Source organism: Eubalaena glacialis, chromosome 15 (assembly GCF_028564815.1).
Source record: "Eubalaena glacialis isolate mEubGla1 chromosome 15, mEubGla1.1.hap2.+ XY, whole genome shotgun sequence".
NCBI lineage: Eukaryota > Metazoa > Chordata > Mammalia > Artiodactyla > Balaenidae > Eubalaena > Eubalaena glacialis.
Window position 1 is genome coordinate 13,751,653 of NC_083730.1, and position 24,943 is coordinate 13,776,595.

At 38.5% G+C, this 24,943-nt stretch overlaps 1 protein-coding gene across 1 annotated transcript in view; it reads right to left on the reverse strand.

Annotated features, from left to right (window-relative positions):
* PHLPP1 (PH domain and leucine rich repeat protein phosphatase 1) overlaps positions 1–24,943 on the reverse strand; it is a 212,107-nt gene that overhangs the window by 49,550 nt on the left and 137,614 nt on the right. The window contains exons 5-7 of the mRNA XM_061169910.1: positions 8,549–8,695; positions 7,703–7,933; positions 2,005–2,207 (exon numbers count right to left, since the gene is read on the reverse strand). Of these exons, the coding sequence (XP_061025893.1) occupies positions 2,005–2,207; positions 7,703–7,933; positions 8,549–8,695 (581 nt within the window). The remainder of the gene's footprint in view (positions 1–2,004; positions 2,208–7,702; positions 7,934–8,548; positions 8,696–24,943) is intronic.

Genomic DNA, 24,943 nt, shown 5'->3' on the forward strand with positions numbered 1-24,943 from the left:
ACTGTATGAAATGACACCTAGGGTTTTGTTTCTCAGATAGAGTAGTTTCAAGATGTCCTTCTGCTTCTCTAAACCCTTACCAAGTAAGTATTTCAGAGGTTCAGCTTCTCTCTGGTTTCCTACTCTGGCCCCAGCTAACTGTGTGGGTTTTGGCCGTCTACTTTTGGTACTGGGTCTCTTCTCTTTTCTAGTTACCTTACTTCCATGGTTTCAGGTACCACCTATGAGCAGATGTCTTAAATCAGCATCTGTAGTCCTGACTGCAGATTACTACTAGCTCACACAAAAACCACTGCAATAACCTGGATTAGTGGAAGAGTGCATCATTCCACTCTTCTCCCATAAGTGCACTCTGCACACTGCTTTCATGTTAACAGTCTTATAGCATCATTTCCATCACATGCCTCCTCCACTAAGAATCTCCACTGGTTCTCTACAGCTTACTGTACTAGCTTCAAAGCTTCACCAAGCTTCACTCCAAGCCATGCATCCCATAAGTACTTCTCACCACTTTCCAGCAGGTACCTATGAGTTTAGAATTCCCTGTGTTCTTCCATCTGCCGAACAAACCACATTCAGATTCTTTCCTTTTCAACACCCACTTCATACCTCCCGGCTACCCATATCCTATAACCCTTTGGTGACCTGTAGCTATCTGAGGTTTGGTTTGTTTCTCCAGTGAGAAGACAGTAATCTCATTAAAAAAAAGAAAAGAGAAAAAGAAAAATCCCTATCCTTTAGCACTCTTGCACTACACTATGCGTAAAACAAGTGCTTGATAAATATTTGTTCAGCACATAGTAGTAAATACTTGTTTCCATTCAGTTGTCTGATGAGAGGGAATGGAAATCTTCACTTCAGCAAACATATGCCCATACGACCTTTTCTGTTTTAGAACTGCCATGATTTCCAAATTCTAAGGAGGAGACCTTATTAAATGAGTAAGACTCTTGCTTTGTGGTGTCCCTGTGGGTATATAATTTGGGTTTCTCTTAAGGTGAGCTCCTTTGTTGGTGGAGCGGGAAATCTGAGACCCTGAATGGAGTCCGTAACAGACCTCCCTTTCACTTTCATTCTCCAGATTTACTATCTTTTTTTTTTTTTTAATTTATTAATTTATTAATTTATTTATTTTTGGCTGTGTTGGGTCTTCATTTCTGTGCGAGGGCTTTCTCTAGTTGTGGCAAGCGGGGGCCACTCTTCATCGCGGTGCACGGGCCTTTCACTGTCGCGGCCTCTCTTGTTGCGGAGCACAGGCTCCAGACGCGCAGGCTCAGTAGTTGTGGCTCACGGGCTTAGTTGCTCCGCGGCATGTGGGATCTTCCCAGACCAGGGCTCGAACCCGTGTCCCCTGCATTGGCAGGCAGATTCTCAACCACTGCGCCACCAGGGAAGCCCCCCAGATTTACTATCGTAACAAGGTAGCCCAATCAACAGTTCACCCCCCACCTTCCCCCCTGTCTGCCATTCAAGGAGAAGAGCCAAATCACAAGTGGGAGTAACCTATCTAAATATCACGATATGAGAAAAACAAATTAGGAACTATAAAATCTTCCTTTCTGATTCCTTTAAATACCAAACCAGGATTCTTCTTTTATGATTTTTATCTTAGCAAAATTGGAAAAACTTATTTTCCTAAATGAGGAAAGAAAAATCAAAACGAGGCAGAGAAGATGGCACTGAGTAAATTCTTGGAACCAAAAGAGAAACTCTGGGGACTTCCCTGGTGGCGCAGTGGTTAAGAATCCGCCTGCCAATGCAGGGGACACGGGTTCAAGCCCTGGTCCGGGAAGATCCCACATGCCGTGTAGCAACTAAGCCCGTGTGCCTAGAGCCTGTGCTCCGCAACAAGAGAAGCCACTGCAATGAGAAGCCCGCACGCCGCAACTAGAGAAAGCCTGCATGCGGCAACGAAGACCCAACGCAGCCAAAAATAAATAAATTAAATTAATTAATTAAAAAAAAAAACAAAAGAGAAAATCTGATGTGGTCTTTGTTACATACCATTAGAAGAGGTATACAGTGCTTTTAGGAAATAGCCACAGATGTTTAATGTCACCAGTTGATTCCTTTCACAGTGTAAAACTTCAATGTTGTTGAAAACCATAGCATCTAGATCACCAAGCTTATTGTCGCGCAGATCAAGCTGAGTGACGTGAGGGAGAAAGTCCACTTCATCTGCTATTAGCTTCCTAATTAGGTTCAGTCTTGAGAGGAAAAGGACATAAATAGAGACTATAATTAACTGCAATGTTATAAATAAACAGTCACACCCTCATATGGTGACTAACAAGAAGGACTCAAGTCTCACTCTGTCACAGTCCTCCATGATTTCTTTAATCTCAGTATCTGGCTTTCCTTAACTAGCCAGATTCTCTGGCTATTTCTAGCTACAATTCCATGAGGTCTTAACCTTGACAATATAATCTGAAACACAATTTAGACCATTAAGGCTGGAAGAGAAATATGCATATTGATTTTACCTTAGTTCATTTCAACGGAGAAAAAAATCATTTGAATGTTTATTTCCAAAGAATCTGGTTGAAAGAACACGAGAAGCAAAACCCAGAATAACCCATTAAGCACATTACAACTACATGGATATTTAAGGAAAGAGAGAGGATGAGTGAGCAGGTAGATGAGCAGCCATAAAGGACAGGATTAATCGGTGAACTTGGAAAAAAAATAATGAATGGGAGCCAAATATACACCAGAGACAGGTGTGCAAATATATCTGAATTTTCAGTTGGTTCTGGACCAAAGATTAATTACCAAAACTATCTCCAATTTTAAAATACTACTTGAAAGAGCAAAGTGCAGAAAATACTGAAATTTGACACGTAGGATTCACTGAGAAATCATAAAACAAAGGACAATAATGGGGATCAACAAGTTCAGGGCACAGGGAAAAACTGGCAGAGCCTCAGTCATAAGAACTAGTTAGCTAATAGACTAAAGTTGTCATGAATGAGTTGCCAAGAAGATACGTAAGTAGTAACGGGGACTAGGAATCAATATAACAAAAACACATCTGGCTTCAAAGTGGAGAAAAACAGACGAAAATCTCAATTCCTAGTTTGCTAGGCTACGCCCAACTCCTTTACAAACAAACAAACAAACAACAGAACGTCCTGCTTCTCGTTACAAAGCCAACAGAGTGCTGAGATCATGCACTTGGTTAGAAGAGCATTAATACAAAGGCAGGAGCTTAGAAAAAAGCCAAGTCTTCTCTGCAGTGATTTTCTGCCCTTTGAGAAAATAAAATAAAATGAGGGTAACTAAAATTTTAATAGCAATATCATAAAGACACTGAAACACAAGGATGAGTGACAAGACAGCAAAGAGCTAGGACTTGTCAACCTGCAAGAACAGCATATTGCCTCTTCAAATGTCCCCAAGATGATTTTTTTTTTTTTGCTCCTTTTCTTTTCTATTCCAGGTTGTAAGATTTAAAAACTGGCCTCAACCCAGCAATTTGCCTATCTCCAAATGCTCACTAGATTACTAGAATATGTACATAGAATAAAAAGAAAAAAAACCCCAAATCTAATTTTGGATATAAGAGATTGCAGGAATTGAAAAAATGTCCCATGATCTCCCTAATCTACACTTTAAATTATCTTCACGTGGCACTATCATCTCCTCGCCCCCCCCGCCACTGTATTAACACTAACGTAATTAAAGGGCTGGTTTAATGAGGAGACAAAAGAAAATCTATAACGACAGGGAGGTTAGTCCCACTATTCACTTTAAATTGCCAAGTCTTATCAGGATGCAAATATCAAAAGTTTTCAGGCTCACACAATAATACAACTACTTAGGGTGACCTTTTAAAGAGGCAAAATGTGGTAAAAATTTTCTTCCAGTAATCTCCTCAGTTAACACAGGCATTTTATTTATTTCATCAATACTCAGAGCATTTACTATGTGTTGATCGGCAGTATGAAAATGTTCTAGTTCCAGTTTGCTGCTCAACACTTGCATATGTGACCTTGAGCAAGTCACCAAAGTCTCGGTTAAGTCTAATTCTAACCTGTAAAATGGGGATGACACCTTCCTTGTCCTACAAGGCAGTTGAGAAAATCAAATGAATGTATGTGCTGGTGCTTTGCGAACAAGGAAAAGCCATGGTGATGATGATGATGACAATAACCTATGGCTCTGTATCAATACGAGATGAATAAAGTAAGGTGCTTGTCAACAGATTTAGTAATTTAGTGAGGAAAACCAGATATGCTTTAAAATACGAAGTCTAAAGATACAAGTATGTGATAAATGTCATAAATGGCGTAAAATACAGAGAATGGTCAAAAAAGATGCTATGCAAGAGGAGCCATCTCATCTGAATCCCAAGGGCAGGCAGAATTCAACAGATGTAAATGGGAGAAGAAAGGAGTCCATGAGGAGTTGCTGAATGGCCTTTGGACTGAAGAGAAGAGCACAAGGTGAGTTTCATGCATTGGTGTAGGGGTCCCTCAGGAGTGCAGGCTATGTGACAGGAGTGAGAATATGGCTACAAAGGTGAGTTAGTCAATTAATATTTATCAAGTACTGTGCCTACTAAGCGCTAACACTGGGAACTCAAGGATACATAAATAAGAGCAGTGCTTCTCAAGTTATCTCGGGTGAAGAACCTATTTTCTGAACTTCTAATCCATCACAGACTGATGTGTAGTCATATGCACATACCAGGACACAGCGCACCGCACAAGCAGTTCATCACTGCAAGTGCGCCAACACCGAAACTAGTCTACTCCCTGTACAATGAGAAAGTCTGCTTATATGAGTCTACCTGGATATTGTGGCAATGTCAAGTCACTGTGTGTTTCTAAGATATTAAGTCTCAATTTCTATACATATCTCATTGCAGAAAAGCAGCAAATAGTAGGTTTGCTAGCACAGGCTGGAGGACCACACTTTGAGCAGCTCTGAGCTAGAGCCTCATCCTCAAGGGATTCACAGGCTAGTGGGTTGAAACCAGATGCGAGAGATTGAATATCTTGAACTAGAGAACTGAAGGCTCTGAGCAAGGCTGTGCTTGCTTGAGAGGCTGTACAATGGCAGCAGATAGCTCAGCTAGGAGACAATAGCAGCAGTGAGAAGGCAAAGGAAGGGACAAGGAGTCAAACTAGTGTCCAAGAACTGATGGGATCTGGTGGCAGACCAGAAAATAGAGTCAAAAATTTTGTGTCTGGATAACCAATGAAGCAGTGTTGCTATCAGCAAAATTAGGAATCCAGGGGAAAGAACTGGTTGAATAGAAAGAAATTAAACTCTGTTTCACATGTAATTTGGGTGAGTGTGTCAATAGGAGAAAGCAAGGTGAAATTATCCTGCTGGCAGCTGAAGTGGAATTAATCCCAAGAAGAGAAATAAGAGCTAGAGAAAAATTGAGGAATATTTACCATGGAGACGAAAGGTAAATGATGAAGTCCTGTGAGTACAGGCAACCAAGCACCAAGGCACAAAAGAGAAAGAGAGGTGATCGAGGAGAAAGACGTAATATCCACATTTTGGACAGAGAAGAGGAGGAGAAATTATTAATGATGCCATAGAATAATATCAGACTCAAAAATGTGAATATGAGAAAAAGAATAAGATAAAAAGAAAAATGACTACTTTTAATCTGATGTAATATTTCCATCTGAAGGAATAAAAATTCAATCAATAAAATTAGCCCTCTGCTTACAGAAACTAAGTGAAACTCCCCTTAAATCATTCCACTAGCTTCAGTTTAAAATATTAAGGCAGAATTATAAGCAAATCTGACCAGATTTCTGCCCCCCCAGCTCAGTGGTCTGAAGGGAAGCAGTTACCTACTCATGGTCATTCAACATTTACATGCACAGAAGTCTATTCTGGTATTTAAATATCCTGTAACTAATCTCATCTAAAAAAGACCCAATTAGAACTAGAAATCTGAAGAATTTACAAAGCTCTTAATAAGAAGTTACTTCCAAACATATTAGATTGATCTCGTTTGTAAGCTAATTCAGATCAAGAAAAATGATGCTTTCTTATCCATACCAGGTAACTTATAAATCCCCTCGTGCTTGCTACCTGAGGTCAAAACGACCATCGTTATACCTCTGGGTGGCTGAATTTAAAGAGGGCTCAAATTCTTGAATATGAAGGTTTTCTAAACCCAAGTGACTAAGAGGCAAATAACGTTAACAATTTAGAAAGAAAGTTAACAAGACAAAGTGTTCAATTCCCTATCCTGTCACATTCCAAGAAGTTCTCAAAGTCAGATAAATTATTACCATTTGAACTCCCTGAACTAAGAATTCTAGGTCTGCAAATTGCTAACACTTCCCCAGGTGCGACAGGCTTGATTCCTTTAGTCTGAGGAAAGGTAAAGCAAATCAACTCTTTGTGGGACTGGAATGAATGGGTTCCCCGGGGCCGAACGGTTAAGAATGGAGATGCGAGAGGAGCAAAAGGTGATGCTACTTTATACTGATGAACAGGCCTGAGTGAGGGTCTGGGGTTATCACCAGAGAGGAAAGTGGGTAGTAAAACAAGGAAAGAACCATCAAACAAAGAGGTGAAAAGATGCCAAGACTGACAGCTGAGCAGGGTTCATGAGTACGAGATCTCAGCAGGAAATAATAACAATATGTAACATTTGCTGGGAGACTGAGGCATTTACTCCATTCCTTCCAAAACTCTATGAATTAGATTCTGTTATTAACTGTAATCCATAGATGAGAACACAGCTGCACAGAGACATTAAATATTTCACCCAAGATTTAATGTGGTCATCACTCCCTGGCTAATGGGAAAGTTAGTTTGGTTGAAAAAGTATCAAATTGGGCAAGTTAATATTAAGGCCTAAACCTAATAGGTTGCTTTGCAGGAACTCAAGCCCAGTGACAGGCTCTTGTTTTTCCTTAAAAAAAGAGAAATTTAGAACGGCTTCCTCCTTGTGTATTGGTTCTTTGTGCATTAGAAAGTAAAACTGAAGTTTACATACAAAGGGATGATTACTGGGCATCTGTGATGTAGCAAGGATTGTGTTAGTGTTTTCAGCTGGAGTTTAGTGCGATCAGGATTCAAAATGCAGGTTCCCTTGTTCTTGCAAGGGGTGAGAGTGGAGGTTCTGGCCAAACTTGGGCCTACCAAGAGATTATGAGTTTTACATTTTTGTAAAGAACTGTAAACTACGGGCAGACCCATCTGGATAGAGAGAGAGAGGAAATTAAAATAAGTAAATTAAATACGTAATAAATTTAATTTAATGAATATATTATATTAAGGAAGCCAAGGAAGGGAAAAAAAATTAAGGAGAGATGCTCAATGGTGTCAACTGCCTCAAGCCACAGAAAAGTAGGAATAAGAGAGAAAAATATCCACTTGGCTCTTGATACGGTTTTCATTCACCATAAATAGCTCTCTCTGACTCGATGTGCCTACTGATTCACGCTAATTAAAACTGGGCTCAAACTTGCAAAACCAACTAAGACCTTCAAGATATGTGGTCACTCATCAGTGAGAAAAAATTTTTTAACAAGTTTCAGGCATGAGCAGACCCTACTACTAATCATTATACTTCCCTCTGGGCAAAAATAGCAAAGCGGGCCCTTATTGCAACTAACCAGCCTGCTTGCCTCGACAGAAGAATGCCACCAAAAGGGCTATAACCTACCCCCCAAATATAAGCCAACCACTCAAATGGGATATATTTCTTTAAAATGGTTACCTTAGATCCACATGTTTAATGTGAGGCATTTTTCTTAAAGCCTGTAGCCTAAGAGTCTCCATACAGTTTCCAGACATACAAAGCTTATCCACAGCAGTCAATTTCTCCAATACCTCTGGAATGTCAGTGAATTCATTGAAAGAAAGACCAAGATAACTAAGCTGATGCATGTTCTCCAACTCAGCAGGAAGGGTCTGGAGAAAGTTTCCATCCAACAAAAATGTCTGTAAGCTATTAAAGAAAACATAAGAATTAGAAAGAGAATGTATAAATTTTACATCTTTATTATTAACATACGAGTTCCATAAGTATAGATCATAATACCAGAAAAAGAAAATATACTATCCTTTGCAAAATGCTAAGGGCAGGGCCTGAGGCAATAGTACACCAGAGAGAAATGATCAGAGATAAACATCTTAATCTTTTACTGAAAACGAAAATTATGACCAATTTTCCCAACTTGGATAGGCATAAATAAGAACAACACGAGCTGACTGCAGTGTGAATCAGCCCAAATACCCATCTTTCATTGTTATTCTAAAAAATTAACTTCTAGGTCTTAGAATTCAACGTAACTCAGGAAATGAGAAAGTAACCCCTCCTCCCATATTTAGACACATTCACCTGCAGGGGTCTTTGTTCTAAACAAGAATATTTTAATTTTTTACAAGATTCTGAAAGAAGCTAACAAATGAACTCTACACAAGAGCATGATCTCTTGATTTGGGACCAAGAGACCAACATATGACCAACATAACAAGTTAACTAATCTCATGTGCTGCCACCCTGATGCAGCTTTCTGGGGGTTTCTGAGAGATACTTTGCAGCAGGGTTTGAAGTACATACTTGTGCATAACTCCGACGGCTGCTGGGACTGCTCGGAGGGCATCGCAGGACACATTCAGCTCGGCCAGGGTTGGAATATTGCAGACTGCTAATGGGAAGTCCCCTAAATGATTATTGGAAAGGTTAAGACTCTTCAACTTGCTGAACCTATTATAATAAAAGGAAAGAAAAGACGAATGTCATAGAGGCATAACATCACATGATTTTGGCATAGCCTTAGAGATAATCTAGTCCAACTCTAATTCAGCTGAGCAGAAAAAGGAGCCCTCAGAGGGTAAGCGAGCCGCAGAGCTGGAGTGCACATCTTCAGACTCTAAGGCCAGCGTTTTACCTAAAATATAACGATGATATTTAAGAACAAACGTCACTCTAAAATAAGGTTGAATATTTGAGGCGGTGAGTTTGCTGGAGTGAGTTTTTTAGCTTCACCTTGGCTAGCTTAATTAACACCCGTGTGAATGACAACAGAGAGGAAGGAAAAGAACACCGATGTAGCTCTTTAGGATTTCTGTTACCCCAGACAAGTCAAAAACTTTTCTGCTTCCCTTCTCTCCAATCCAAACCTGAAATAACAAAAACTCCACAATTAATCAAAACTATACTCTCTCTAAGGGTACCAGTTTTGCAGTTCCAAATTGAAGAACCAATGACCAATCCTCAATCTCGATCCTATACTTGCTCCTGCTAACCACACACCCTTCCACGAAGAGCTCTTCTCATCTCACTCTAAGGACACTTTCCTCACCTAGCCTCTTCCTAGCTCTCTCCAACCTTTCCTCCTTTTCTTCTTTTTTCTTCCCCATCTCCTCTTGCCTACCCCACAGTTAGGTACTCCTCACAGATGTGCTCTTTGTTTCTTCTCTCTTTACACTGTCTTCCTTGGAAATCGTTTTACTACTCTGTGGACAACTCTCTCTAACCCTATCACACACCATCTCCTCTCTGTTGACCCACCCTACAACATTTCCAGTCCAAAACTGAACATACCATCTTTATCCCAGACCTGCACTTCCTCCTGCTCTATTTTTGTTAATGGCTCTTTCATTTTCTCAGTTGTCCAAGCAATTAAAGCAATTCAAGAAGTCACCTCTAAGTTTGAGGGCACTTCTCTGTGTACTCTCGCATTTGGCCCATTGCCAACCTCTACACGTTTTCTATTTGAGATGAGAATCAGATGAGTTATTGCATTATGCTAATTATTTTATAAACTGGCCAAGCCTAAATACTAGGCAACGTGTACTATGCCTAGAACAGACACATCTTAAAAATAAACCCAGTTCAATCCAATCAGCATTTTAAAGAAACTGTCATGTGACATCTTTATTGAATTTTATAATAAAAAATGTAAAGCTTTGTTCTAAATGGCTATATAAATTTTATTCTAAATAGAAAGCTGACAATGTACCTATTTGACAGATTGATAGCTATTTTCTTGACAGAGTAATTTTATTTTATTTTATTTATTTATTTTTGGTGGGGGTGAAATTGAAAAGAATAGTTTTATTGCTTTGCCAGGCAAAGGGGGCCACAGAGGGCTAATGCTTTCAAAACTGACTGTCCTGACCTGCAGGGGGTAGTGAGGAGTTTTATAGTAATGGTTCAAAGAGGAGGGTGCGATCAGCTCATGGACCTTCTTCTGATTGGTTGGTGGTGAGGTAAGCGGGAGTCAGCATCATCAACCTTCTGGTTCCAGCCAGTCTGTGGTCTGCCTGTTGTGGCAGCATACAGTTAACTTCTCCCACCTGGTGGGGGTTTCAGTATCTGGTTTCAGGACCTAATGAAGCCCAGGTTCTTGATGTCTCATCGCAGAAAGAATTCAGTGAGAGACAAAGTGATGGGTAAGAAGTGGGTTTATTTAGACAGAAGCACGCTCCACAGACAGAGTGTGAGCCATCTCAGAAGGTGAGAGCGGCCGACAGAGTAATTTTAAAGTAAAAAACAAAACAAAACTTAAGAATTACTGCTAAACGTGAATAATCATTTTAAAATTTGTTTTGTGTTTTATGATTTGATTCATTAGTCCTACTTAAAACAAAGAATGTTTATCCTCTGTTCTGATTATCTATGATCTATCTAACACACAAGCTAGAATTAGAGGGTCTATTATTCCTAGCCCAGGGGTTCTCAAAGCATGGTTGGGGGACCGTGGAAGAGGTCCTTGAGATCCTTTCAGGAGATTCTCAAGGTCAAAACTATTTTCATAACAATACTAAGATGTCATTTGACTTTTGCCACTCTCATTTTCTCCCAAGTGTCCAGTGGAGAGTTCCAGATGGTCCATGTCTTTGTGATAGCACACCTGATTAGAAACAGAAAGAGACTTGAGAATCCAACTATCTTCTACTTAAGCCACGCGTTATGAGTTGCAACAATATAAAATAATAACATTCTTCTCCCTATTTTTTCTTGTTATAGAAGGTAGTTATTTTTCATAAAAAATACATATGTTAACAAGAATGGGGTTTATTATTTTTCTAAATGAATTACTATATATGAAAATATTTCTCAGTTTAAATTTCTAACACAGTAAATATCAATAGTTTAATCCACAGAAATAAAAGCTGCTTAGGGTCCCCAATTTTTGAGACAGTAAAACAGTCTTGAAATAGGGTTGCCAGATAAAATACAGGACATCCAGTTAAATTTGTATTTCAGATAAACAACAAATAATTTTTTAGTATAAGTATGTCTCAAATGTTGCATGAGACATACTTATGCTAAAAAATATATATTCTTTTTTTTTCTGAAATTCAAATTTAACTAGATGCTTTTTTTTCTTCTAATCCTGGAAACTCTATCCTGAAATAGATAAAACTGCTATTCTAGTCCAAACAAAAACAGAACCCTACCTTCTAGATTTGTATCCTCATTTGGTAGAACCGGCCACAGTTTTAAAATATGCATGCAATTAAACTGAACTTTTTAAAAAAAAGTTCCTCTAGGAAGGAAAAAGACCCTAGACATTATCCAAAACAATATAGCACAAAGACTTCAGAAAGTGGGGAACAGAAGGATTACAATTCCAGTAATTACTCAAGATGGAAAGTGGAAGCATTGGCTTTTGGAAAAGTATTTGTCAATAACAGGGGGATAAAAGGTATATTCATGTACGCAAACAAATTTATTAGGACCATACCATTCCTGAGAAGAAAGGCAAGCAGCAGTGAGTTGAATGAGTAAAAGGCAGGTGACAAACTTGAATGGAAGAGGAAAAAAATAGTTAAGTACAGGCCAAGTGCCCCTATAGAACAAGGAGTTTGGGCTCCCTTGGCCTAGAGCTGTACTGTTTGGTACAAATACCACGAGAACCAGGTGGCTCCCGAGCATGTGAAATGGAGCTAGTCAAAACTGACATGTTCTCTAATTATAAAATACATACTGGATTTCAAAGACTTAGTACAAAAAAGAATGTAAACTCTATTAATAATTTTTTAGAACTGATAATTTTGATACATTGAATTAAATAAGCTATATTATTAACATTAATTTCACCTGTTTCTTCTTCCTTTTCCTCAACGTGGCTACCAGAAAATTTAAGATTACTTATGTGGCTCGCATTATATTTCCATTAGAGAAGCATTCTCTCCATACTAACAATAAGCAGGATCCTGGAATTCCTTACCCAAATGACACCTTATCTGTTTTCAGTGCTTGTGTGGGCCTCTTCCTTGGGCCCATCCGCCCATGAGTATGTGCACCCATAGGCCCTAGGAGTGGACAGAGCTTGGACACATGGGCTGTGTGTCCTGCAGGATGAGGGATAGAGTTGGAGATGGGAAAAGATGAGATTCGGGCCACTGAGCCAGTTCCCCCCATGCAGCCATATCCAGTGCAGAATCCCAAGGGGTCTGAGGATTATATAGATAGAATTCAATAAATTTGAATCTAGAGGTCATCATAAAAGTATATTTGTGAAGGTAGGAGGCAAGAATGTATTTTATTTAACACTTTGTTAGCTTAATTATAAATTAAATATTTAGATATGTGGGCTGGGGCCTCCATTTATACTCTTGCCCTAGACCTATACATTTTAAGGGCTGATTATGATTTATAAGTGTCCTAAGTTTCTCTCGCTCCCTCTCCACCTCCTTCGTAGCCTGCCCTGCACAGCCCATCCCCCAAATTCTTCCCAGAAAAGAACACGATGTTCAGCAGACTTGTTTAGCAAACAAAGCACAGATTGTTTCTGAGAACTCAAGTTCTTGATCAGAACACAGTAAAACTCATCTGTTTTGGAAACTCTAACCCTTAGCCTTCTTAGAGGTCCACTTTTTCTTTATTTATGTAGAAAGCAGTCAGATCATAGGCATCTGCCAATTCAAAAACCCCTTCTTAGAAAAATAAAAGTCCACCTAGAATCCACTTCCCTCTGGCCTTCAAATGGGTGAAACAGATACCTGAAGGCAATGTTTAAGTTAAGAGAGAGATAAGAGATCAAAGTGGGGAGTAGGTGACCTTTCCTCCCTTTACCTTCATTTTAAAAGAATGCAGAGGAGAGAGCAAGGTGACAGCACACTGTTACGAAGAAAAGACCAAAAATCTCTCCTACAAAATTAAAGACTTTTAGCTCTGTCATGCTAACAGGTGAGACAGATAAGTTATCCAATGTGCACAGGCCCAGATTCTAAAATAAAACTTGGCTGGCTTTGGAAAAAATGCATATTTGGTGAAATATTTTAAATAATTTTATGTTTGAAACTAATATTACAGTTCTTAAACCTTAAAATTAAATCCTTGAAATGAAGTTACATTATATTCACTCAGGCTGCAGCTATCCCCTCATAGCTGTTCAATATAGGAAGTAGAGGATGATCAGAGCATCACAAAATTTAAGACTAATAAAAATTATTTTAATGACGATTGTAATAATTACAGTTATGAGTTTATCAATAACAAGAAAGGATTCTTTTTGATACTGTAGAAACTAAAAGGACAAGAAACTGTGGTTTGTTTTTTAAAAACATCTGTTATACATACACACACACACACACACACACACACACACACACACACACACACAGTGCCAAGGCTAAAGAAAGCTACTTAAAGTAGATATACCTTCCTTATTTCTCAGGGCTATCAAAAGTGAGAACAGACGGGGCCTTTCACTTCCCAAGCTCATAGACAAAGAAACTAGGCTCAGAGAAATGGTGTGACTATCACATACAACTTGAATCTACTGCCTTTCAACATCAGTACTACTTCTCGTCTCTCCCGCCCTTCTTTTATTACATCTTATTAAAGAGTTAAATGTAAATAGATATCACTTACTAACAATTCTAAGTCACAGGTCAAAGAACGGCCTCAGAGTAGTGTGTGGAAAGCACTCTTTTTTCACCCTTATTTCCCTCTATAGAGGGTGGGATTATCGGCCCTGGAGGATAATGAATATTTTGAACACTATGTACATTTACCTTCAAGCAAATTCAGGCACAGCCCATGCTCCCAAACTACCCAACAACCTGAAAAGACTGACTTCACTTTCCAGAGCAAGCAAAATGCTTTAAGGAAAGAGATATTAACTCATGTTCATTTGTTTTATATAGAGCTCGGAGTAGGGAAAAGAAATCAAGTTAACATTCATCCAGTCTAACAGAGTAATCTTAGTTCTCAAAATGAAGTTACATGGCACAGTATCACATTTAGCAAATGGCTTCTCTTTATTTTCTAAGGAGCACCTGCTCCCAATGATTTTATTGGGCAGTATTTATGGGTGCCCAATGCCATCCACATAAGATATCACAGTTGAGAAAAACAAACACACAAACGCTGTCAATTTGCATATACTGCCCTGTCCTGGGCTTGTTTTATTATGATCACTGATGTGCTTAATCTTTTCTCCTTTCTCAGCATTTATCCATTCAATCTATCCACACTCAAAAATTTATGTACAAGTTTCTTTCTGCATCTGAGTTAAAGGTAAGGGCTACATAGCCCGTATATATTTAGGAAATAAAACCAAGTAAATAGCATGATAACTATTTGGAGACATAATACTAATTAGCTTTAGATCCATCTAAATCTTTAGTAATTTTCCTTCCAGGAACTAAGGGTACAGTACTAGGAAAACTTGACTGTAAAATAAAATGACAGTATGGTAGAAGTAGTTCTATTTTTAAACATATTCTAAATGTGTTTAAAATGAGTGTCATACACTACACTCAGGAAGCGGAAACCACATTTGTCTTACTCAACGAGTCAAAGAAAAATCAATGTTACTTTCTGGAGTTATTATTCCCCACAAGTGGGTCAATTAAAAAAAGACTCCCTGGGTGACCGGATTTCCGTATCATAGTAACAGTCCAAGTTTAACTTGTTTTTCTCCCGCGGGGGGACAGGCTAATACACGTTGGAGATTATTAGGCTTCGGTACTAAGTAATGAAGGCCCTGCTTGAGGACTGGAGCTGTAAGCCTAGCTCCAGGCTTAGCCCTCTGCCTTCCATTAATTATTAATTATGAAAAGCAGGCTCCCTCATGGTCTGGAGAGCTGCACCTTAGTGGAGAGGTGCCAACTCTCAGTGCTCTGTAATACAAACTGTATTTGTTTTTAAGAGAAAAATTGTTTTTATTTGGTGACCAAATTAATACATGCTCTTTTTAACAAGTCAAACTCTAGAAGCATGTAAACAAAATGTTAACAGTCTCCTACTTCCTTCCAAATCTCGTCCTCCTGAGATAACCAGTGTCTAGAGTCTGGTATATATCCTTCCAAAGCTTTTCTTCCTTGTAAAACACATACATGCGTAAGTGGGTGATAACCTCCCTCCCTCTTTTTTGAGTGGGATTGTACCACACACTTCTCTTCTACAACTTGTTTTCTCATCTAATACAAACAAATCATCTTTCTGCGTCAGTACGTTAAAATCTAACTCACTCTTTTGACAGCTGCATAATACACAGAGTACAAATGTGCCACCATTTATTCCATCCCTCTGCTGATCGACACGGAGTGCTTCCAGTCTTTTGCTGATAGAAATAATTCAGCCTATTTGTTTGTGCATCAATGATTTTATTTTGCAGTATTTATGGGTGCCCAATGCCATCCACATTTTTGAAACCCAACAAGCTCTAAAAATTCAGAAATTTTTCTTTGATTCATGTGGTGCCAAAAATGATCTAAACTGATGTGAATATTCATCTGTTCCCTTTAGAAATATAAACGTGTTTGCTTATGGAGTGCTGTCCCAAACCTTGAGGGAGGTGTTATACAATATACAGTATAGGCATCGTATTATCTTTAATAACGTGAAAATCTCTGAAATCTGAAACACAAATGGCCTCAAGAGTTTTGGATAAGGGATTGTGAACCTGTATTTCTAAAAGTATAACTGTGGGTCTAAGAGTTTGTACAATTAAAAATTTTTTTAACCTTTCTTATATTTTATACAACGTTTAAAGGTTACTTTCCATTTACAGTTATTACAGAAGATTGGCTATATTCCCTGTGTTGTACAATACATCCTTGACCCTATCTTACACCCAATAGTTTGTATCTCCCACCCCCATATATATTTTTTAATCCATATGGCAAAATTACCAAAAAGTTGTAGAAATTCATACTCCCAATCGGCCACGCAGGAGAGGGTTTCTTTCCACGCTACCTTTACTACCATTTAATGTTAGCATCCTTTGCATTATTGCTAATCTGATGGGCAAAAAGTTGTATCAGGTCATTTCAATTGTTATTTCTCAATGAAGTTTATCTTGTTGTGAAGTTCATCTTCTTTGAAATACACAGTCATGTTCTTTGCCCATTTTTCTCCTGGGTTGTTCACCTTCTACTTATCAATTTGTAGGAGCTCCCTGAAAACTATGTGCCTCTTGGTGTCGTATGATGCATGTGTGTCACAGGACACCCCAGCCTATGGTTTCATTTTTCCCGCTTTGCTAATGCTAACTTTAGCCACACACTAATTTTAATTTTTATTTGCTCAAATGTGGCCATTTTTTCCTGTATGGAGTCTATGTTTTTCACCTTGCTTGAGAAGGTCCTCTTACCCTAACCCAAAGTGGCACAAATGTTCTCCTATATTTCCTTCTAATATTTATATATTTTATTTTTCACATTTAGACCTTTATTTCACCTGACATTTATTTTATGTTAGGTGGAAGTCTAACAATTTTTTTTCTGGTAGCTAATTATGCCAATATCATTTATTAAATAAACCATCCATTTCAATTTCCATTCAATTTAAATAAATTTCATAGAATAGGGGAAGAGAGAACAAAAAGAGAAGCTTAGTGCCATTCCAGTAAAACAGACGAAGAAAAAGGCTTGGGTAAAAACAAGCTGCATTTACTTTTTCTTTCTCTTTTCTTTTTTTCCAAGAGAATTTATAAAATCAAGTGCCTGTATTTTTGTCCTTCCTAAGAGCCCACTTTGTGGTTTTGAGTCAGCAAAATGCTTTAATAAAATTATTAGTTTGATAGAGTAGCTTTTCTCTTTTATCTTTAGAAGGACAAATCTTGGGAAGGGTATTAAAGTACATTTTAAAAATGTGTACTGAATGCACTTTCTCTCAAGAAACATTAGTTAAGTCAATGAATGAAAGACATCAGTCAGCAACTTCATGATTCATCTTCCATGTACTCCTCAAATTCCAATTCCTTTAGTATGGAACTTTACTGGCTTATGAACTTAGTCCTACACCATGTTTTAATATTTTTGCCCCAATCCAGGAATGATATAGGGCAACCTGAACATGCTCTAACTGTTATGTAAGAAAGCCAAATAATCTGCAAAACAGTTAAGAGGCTCTCTCTCCTGGATGCAGGAGAAAAGAAAGGATACCTTTTACCCCATGTTCTTCTTGGACTTGTCTGCAGCTGTGGTGGCATGAGACACATCTGAACCTTTGGGCCTGCTTCAGAACTGCTGCGAACACCTACCCTTCAGAAAGCATGATTCATCTTCTTTTAGCTCTCACACTGCTCTCCCCGAACTGTACTGCGCTGAAACTGAACTCTCATCGGTGACTTCTCCATTTCTTGGTGCAGCACTTTTTTCCTGTTGTCCCTTTACCACTTCTGAAATGAATCCACGTGAACTTATGTATGCCACTCTGTTCCAAGGCTCAAGTAGCCCACTGGCCTTGTTCCCAGCTAGCACCTGCCAGGGTCTTCTGGGAGGTTCAGCACACCCAAATGCTAATGCAGCACACAGCCAGCTTCTCAATACTTGAGCAAAATAAACAGAAACCACCCATCTTCGTCCTAAGCACCACTAATGACTGTCAGTATAACCAAAACAAGCATATCACCTTCTCATAGGACTAGAAAACAAAAATAAACACATGCATATTTTACTTGGATAAAATTTAAAATTTACAGCCACAAAAGAATTTGAGCAGCATTTTCCTAAGAACTGCTGCAAATGTGAAAAAGCAGAAAAAGTATACCAAAGCTACAATTCATAAACATAATTTTTCCAAAATAATAATCAAGGAAATAGAGACCACTCAGTGCTGGCAATAATTAAAATGGACATGTTGCTGGAAGGGCAAATTAAAGCATGCCCTAAAGAGAGAAATGTTTACTTTAATCCTCCCTTTTAAAACAGTTCTAACAAGAGGCACTTATGGGTTACTTACTTTGTGCCAGATCCTAGACACAGGTAACCCTATGGATACAACAGCCAACAAGACAGAGCTCCTGCCCACAGCAAGGGAGGGGTGGGGGGGACATGCAGGGGCAGGCTCCCATGAATCAAGTAATTCCATTATACAGAAAACCACTCCAAATCACAAGACGGTAACCATGTAGAAAGAGGAGTCACTAGATCTACAGGAACTGTGCACTAACTAAATTCATGAAAACAGTAAGTCCTCAGTGGCATAAATCTGTCATTTTCTGATTCTTCTATAAATTGGCAACATAACGATCAAAAAAACAAAGAAGAAATATGTTATGTTACAGTTAAACATCTCTTATGAAATAGTTTCTCACTTTATCCATGACTACATTTTTTCATTTTCTCACCAACGGATCTGCCCATAGTCAGCCAATTTAATTGAGATACTATTCAAGAGATGTTTAATATTAACCTCCACACTAGTAGGACAAATAACAAAATATAAAAAGAACATTTCTGTAACAGGTAGAAAATGGATCGCTATTTCCACTTCTCAAAGCAGAGAAGACCCACACAGTATACTTAGATAAAATCCCAGTTGAGTCATATAAGGATATGTAAAAATGAAAACCAGGTAATGTCTCTATCAAGGATATTAGATTACCAAAGGAGAAGGTGAACATAAGCTAAAGCCGGAAAGAATCATGTCACGAAAACATGCTCAGACATGGAAAGCTTAAGCTCACATCACAAACAGACCAGGCATATCTGATAGTTAAATAGAAAAAATCAAAAATCCAATACCCAAAGTTTACTAGGTATAATAAAAGTCCGATCCTAGGACTGAACCATTCATTCACTAAACATTTTCTGAGTTCTTATTAGGCATAAAGTGTGTGAAGCATACACATGTGAATCAGGCATGGTTTTCACCCTCCAGGAACTTGAAACAGTTTGGGAGCAAAGCTGCTATAATAAAAAGCAGAAGATGAAACATACTGGAAAAAAAATACCATAAATGCTTGCAGAAGAGAAAACTCACTTTTACCTAAGGGACATGAACAAGAGTTCAATAGGCAGATGGGGAACTGAAAAGACAGCATTCAAAAAGAATAGGCTGGTGTGACTGTTTCTCAAACTTCAGTAAGCATTGTTAGAATGCAGATTCCTGGGCCCCATCACCAGAGGTTCTGATTCAGCAGGTCTGGGATGAACACCAGGTATCTCTGTTTCTAGTAAATACCCCAGGTGATTCTGATGTAGGTATTTCATAAATCACGTTTTGAGAAACACTAATTTGGGGGGCAAAAACTCCACGGTGTTCTTGGAAAACGTTAAGCAAACTATATTGTTAAGCAGAAAGAACTCCTGTGGTCGTAAAGGATGCTTAGAGTATTCACAGAGCACCTCGAATTCCAGATGAAGACACTGCTATTTACCTATGGAAATTTTTGAACAGGGGAGTCTAGAACACATGGATTTGTGTATTACATAAAGCAAGTAACAGCTCCCTTTCCCTTCTTGTGCTTCCCCTACACACACACACACACACACACACACACACACACACACACACAGGATCTCTCTATGTGGGGTGAAAGTGAGCCTTCTGACAGAAATCTTTAAATTGGAGGAAAGTACAACTATTTGGAAAGTCAGACTTTCCCTAAGGTTTCTTGTTAATTATGAGTCCCAAAGACACCACCGGGGAGGGATGGGTGTGCCCTACTTTCGAGAGGCCTCTGTCAAATACCTTGCCAGCTCTAGCATCACCATCCTAACCCAGCCATGGGAAATGACAACAGGAATCTGACTCTTCCATCCAAAGCTCTATTACTACAGAGTGCATGGTGAGTGACATCAAAATTACAGGCACTCTTAGGACAAACAGAAACCCTCATGGGTCTTTAATTTTCAAAAGTTACACGTGTGTGTTGTGAGAAGGAGCTCCAGTGTTAGCTGTACTGTTAGCTGTGTCTGTCTGACATGAGGCAGAGGAGAGAGGGAGAAAGAGGAACATTACTGGTTTCCATCAGCATTCTCACACTAGCAACCAAAACATTATTTCAGAAGTTATCAGTAATGATGTTAATCATGTTCCCAAGTCCCAAGTTACTATGCTATTTAACCATCAACAACCATAAAATAATCATCTGTTGGCCCGCTCACTGCATGCTTATCCTTTTCCCCTAAGAGCTAGGCAAAGTGAAAAGTTGGTTACCACCCAGAATAGCAAATTTCTGCAAATACTATGTTTAACATTAAACTCTTACAGTTAAAACTTAGAGAGTACAGCCAGGAGCTCAACTAAAACAAACAGAAGAACAGAATTGGCCAGAATACAATAGCCTCACTGGATTCAAGCCAAGCTTCTGAAGATCTCGCCCCACTTTTTATTTAAGTGGGGAAAAAAAAGTTAAAGAACATCTTAAAGGATCCCAAGAAGGCAACAGGGCAAACTGAATTTAATATAGTCTGGCTGATAAATAAATCTTTTGTTTCTTCTGAGCTCTCTCTTCTAAATGCGCTGTATGAGGGCAGAAGAAAATAGGCTATTATTGCCAGAAATGAGGCCGAGAGCCGTCGCCAAGGAGAGCACCAAAGGCTACACAATCTCAGTGTCCCAAGCACCAAGCAAACGCTTTCCTTTGATCAAATGCTCAGGGAAAGAAAATGGGAATTGTGTGAGATGGAAAGCTTCCCAAGAGGATCAAAACTCCATCTGAAAAGCAAAGCTGTATAAGAAAGGAACTTCAGTGTTGGGAAAAGTTAACTGGAAGAAGGGCATTCCATACAGTCTCTGAAATTCCTTAGACATTTGGCAAGCCTCACCAAACCCAGTAGTGAAAATTCCTTCCCAAGCCCTGAGCAGCGACTGTGCTAAGTGTTTTGTCTTTAATGCATCGGCTATGCCCTTCCTTCAGCAGTGAGTAGCTCTTGTTTGCTTGTAATATTTTTTATATGACAGAGCATCTTTAAAGAAGCTGAAACTGTTCTAAGTACTGCAGTCTATGCCTGGCAAATAAGCTGAAAAAATATTTTAGCATGCCACTCCTGATCCCACTATGTTAATGAATCATCACTGTTTCCATTAAAAGTGAGTCACTGATAAAATCACTGATAAAAACAAAAATTAAAATCTCTCTTTTTATAAAAACCTGGAAATGCGAACTTTTGGTAAGGATAAGTAATTAAAACGAATAACTCTGTAGCTCTGGAATGCCAAGATCCCCAAAAGAACAGAGTAGGAAATAAGGTCATTTGTTTTCCATTTCACGGAGACTAAAAATGTAGAAAATTGAGCTTTCTAAGAAGAAAGGTACTTGATAAATGCCAGGCATAATTACGAGTTTCTCAATGCTCATGTCTTCAATAACTTTCATTCTTTTACACCCACATACTTGCACACCCAACTCAACTTCATTCCTTCACTCCCATTTGAAAAATTCTCATCCCTCCCATCTCTCTTAGTCTTTTCAGCTGAAAGAAATTTCACATCTAATCAGATAACCTTCCAAGTACCGTGGGTGGACAAAGCTACCAGAAACATACACATACAAATTATTACTATCAAACTTGGCTTCTGAGTTTGCTCTTGACATTGCTCTTTGTAAACACTGCACTGGATATCTCCATAAAAGAACTCTGTGAGCGGTCATCCCTCACAAACTTTAGATCTGTCAATACGATATTACAACACGTGAGATTTTAATAAATGATAGATTTAGCTCTTTTAAATGTAAAAGTACATTTGAAATGTTTGAACACCAACATAATTTAGTACAAATAAGTTCACGCTGCTTTGATACCATATTAAAAACAATAAAATTAAGACATGGGAAGGAAAATTATATTCCTTGAATTTAAGCCAGCAAAAGGTTGTCCTCTTCATTGACTTTACAAAGAAACTTACTATATTTTATTAAAACAATTCTCCATTGCAAATAATAACAATTTAGTACTAATACCATCTGGGTCATCTAAATGGAATACAGTTAATATAAGTGAAATACTACGTATTAATAAAATAGAGGTAAATAATGCATCGTAATTATTAGTAACATACAAAATCCAGAAAGAAACCACTAAAACTACCAAAAATTACTCTGATTTTGCCTTGCCTCTATTTTTGAAAACTAACTGAAGAGTTCCAGTGCCAATAAAGGAAAAACAAACACTGGTAGTTCCAAGAACAATGTTTTCCCTCTGAAACTGCTGGCCTGTGTGTGTACATCAGCATGCCATCTTTCCAGAATTAGAATGCTGCTGCAAATACCATTTTAAATGTTCTATGGAAATTGCTCATTTGTTTAAGGTGAGAATTTGCAATAGAAAGAAAAATATTAGGGGGATATGTGGTTAAGAGAAAAAGTCTTAGAACTCCTATGCGTTATAAATGCTCTGTATGTAAAGTTTCTCTCTGGATATTCGCCCTGACACTGCAACCTAAAAATTCATCCCTTGAGACTCTGGTAAAAACATAAAAATAAATCACCCTTTGGTACCTCTCTAACATACTCCCTGTGAAACATACACTAGAGATCAACACAAATTCCTTAAACATACAACTAAAAATAATAAATTAAATAAATAGCATATCTCAAAAATACCATACCAACTGTATGACCCTAAATAAGCTACATTAGTGCTTTTTGAAGTATAATTGAGTTTTAAATATATATAATTTCAATTCCTAGCATCGAACATCCGTGTGTGTGTACACATATACTTACAAACTTACTACTTTGAAAACTTGGCAATAAAATCTTTCATGACTAATGGGGATGGGAGACAAAAATCTCACCTTAGTATGTGGAGAAAAAGAAATTGGTTTAAAGCCTAGTTTTTCCCGAAGGGCAAACACAACATCACCTTCACCAGCTGCTCAGCCTCCACATCCAAGTCCCCTCAACCCACCTCCCCCACGCACCGCTCGGGACTTCAGCTCAGTGCTTTGTGACCGCCTAGAGGGGTGGGATAGGGAGGGCGGGAGGGAGACCCAAGAGGGAGGGGACATGGGGATATGTGTATGCGTATAGCTGATTCACTTTGTTATACAGCAGAAACTCACACAACATGGTAAAGCAATTATACTCCAATAAAGAGGTTAAAAAAAAAAAAGCAACAGAAACCTAACAAACCTTCGCGGCAGTGCAAAAGTGAAAAGTCTCCCACCTTAAACAAATCAAAGTCATGGCTTTATACTACACACTATACAGTGCAAGCTGATAATATGTAACTTGATATGCTTTGTTTTGCTTTGTAAAAAAAAATGTAAATGAAAGATGCGGGACACAAGTACATACTATATGACTCGTTTATATTATGAACAAAACCAGGCAAGACTCTTTATGTTGTTAGAAGTGCACACCGTGATTATCTTTAGGGTACTAACAGGAGGGGCACAGGGAGGGCTTCTGGGTGCTAGTAATTTTCTATTTCTCAGTATGAGCACTGGTCACATGTGTTCATTTTGTGGAAACCCATCGAACTGTACACTCATTATACTTCTACAAAAAGACTTCCAAAAGGTTATATAAGGAATATAAGGAATTACATGAGACCCCAGATCCTCTCCCCAATTCCAGGAGACAGTTTATTCCCTGGAAGAAACTGAATCCCAGAGTCCTGGCTCAAAGATATCAGGAATAGTAGAAAACATTGTTCTGAAAACAGGGGATCAAATAAAAATCCACATGCTAAACCCTGAGATTGCAGCTCTCTTCCCTACTCCACTCCCTGAATCTTGGCATGTACTGCCCAGGCAGAAGACCAAAGGATTCCTCTCAAGTAAAACTGACACGTCCTAGGGAGAAGATCCACAGATACTGTCTTTGGAAGTTCCCCAAGGAAACCACAAGGCTCACCCCCGAAAGCCCTGCAATGAAGCTGTACGGAGGAGAAGCGCTGTCCACAGACCACAGCACCGAATTCACTTATCAGTGGCTCACCATTAAATAGGAACAGAGAGCAAAGGATCTCCAAACAGTGAGGTCAAGTTCCTAACATAAAAGTCAGACACACACAAACAGGAAAAAAAAGAAATCAAGACAGTGCAAGAAGGAAATTAATTAATTAATTAATTTAATGTCCTCAGAAAGAGAAGGAATACACCCATGGCGTGGGTGGGGAACAGAATGCTATTAAAATGCACACAAATTAAACCAACGAACAAGAAAGAGCTCTTAAAAAATATCAGACAGCAGAAATTCAGAAGGTTAAGATAAAGTAGAGAAAACCTGTCAAGAAGTAGGGCGTTAAGACAAAGAGGAAAATTACAGCATTAGAGGACAAATGAGGAGGTCCTGCCTAACTAATAGGAATTCAGAGGAAGAAAAGAGAAAACCAAGGGGGGGAAGAGGTTATCAAAAAACACAATGAGAAAGTTTTCCAGAACTGAAGGACGTAATTTTTTTCAGATCGAGTGTTCATCATAGCTGCTGAAATGAATAAAGACTGCTAAAAAAGAAAATCCTAAAACCTCTCTGGTGGTTATTAAAAAAAAAAAGAAGAAGAAGAAGAAGAAGAAAGAAGGTCTACAAAGACAGGAACCAAGAGTATAACACTTTTTAATAGCAACTGTAGAAGCTAGAAAACAATAGTGCACTGGCTTCAAAATTCTGAGGAAACATGTTTTCCTATCCAGAGACCAGCCAAATTATCAATCAAGTGTGTGAGAAATATATTTTTAGATATACAAAGTGCCTAGTAAATTTGTCTCCCATGGCCCCTTTCTCAGGAAGATCCTAGAAGATATTCCATTAAAAAGAGGGAGTAAACCAAGAAATAATCGCTAGACACAGGAAGACATATAGAAAACACA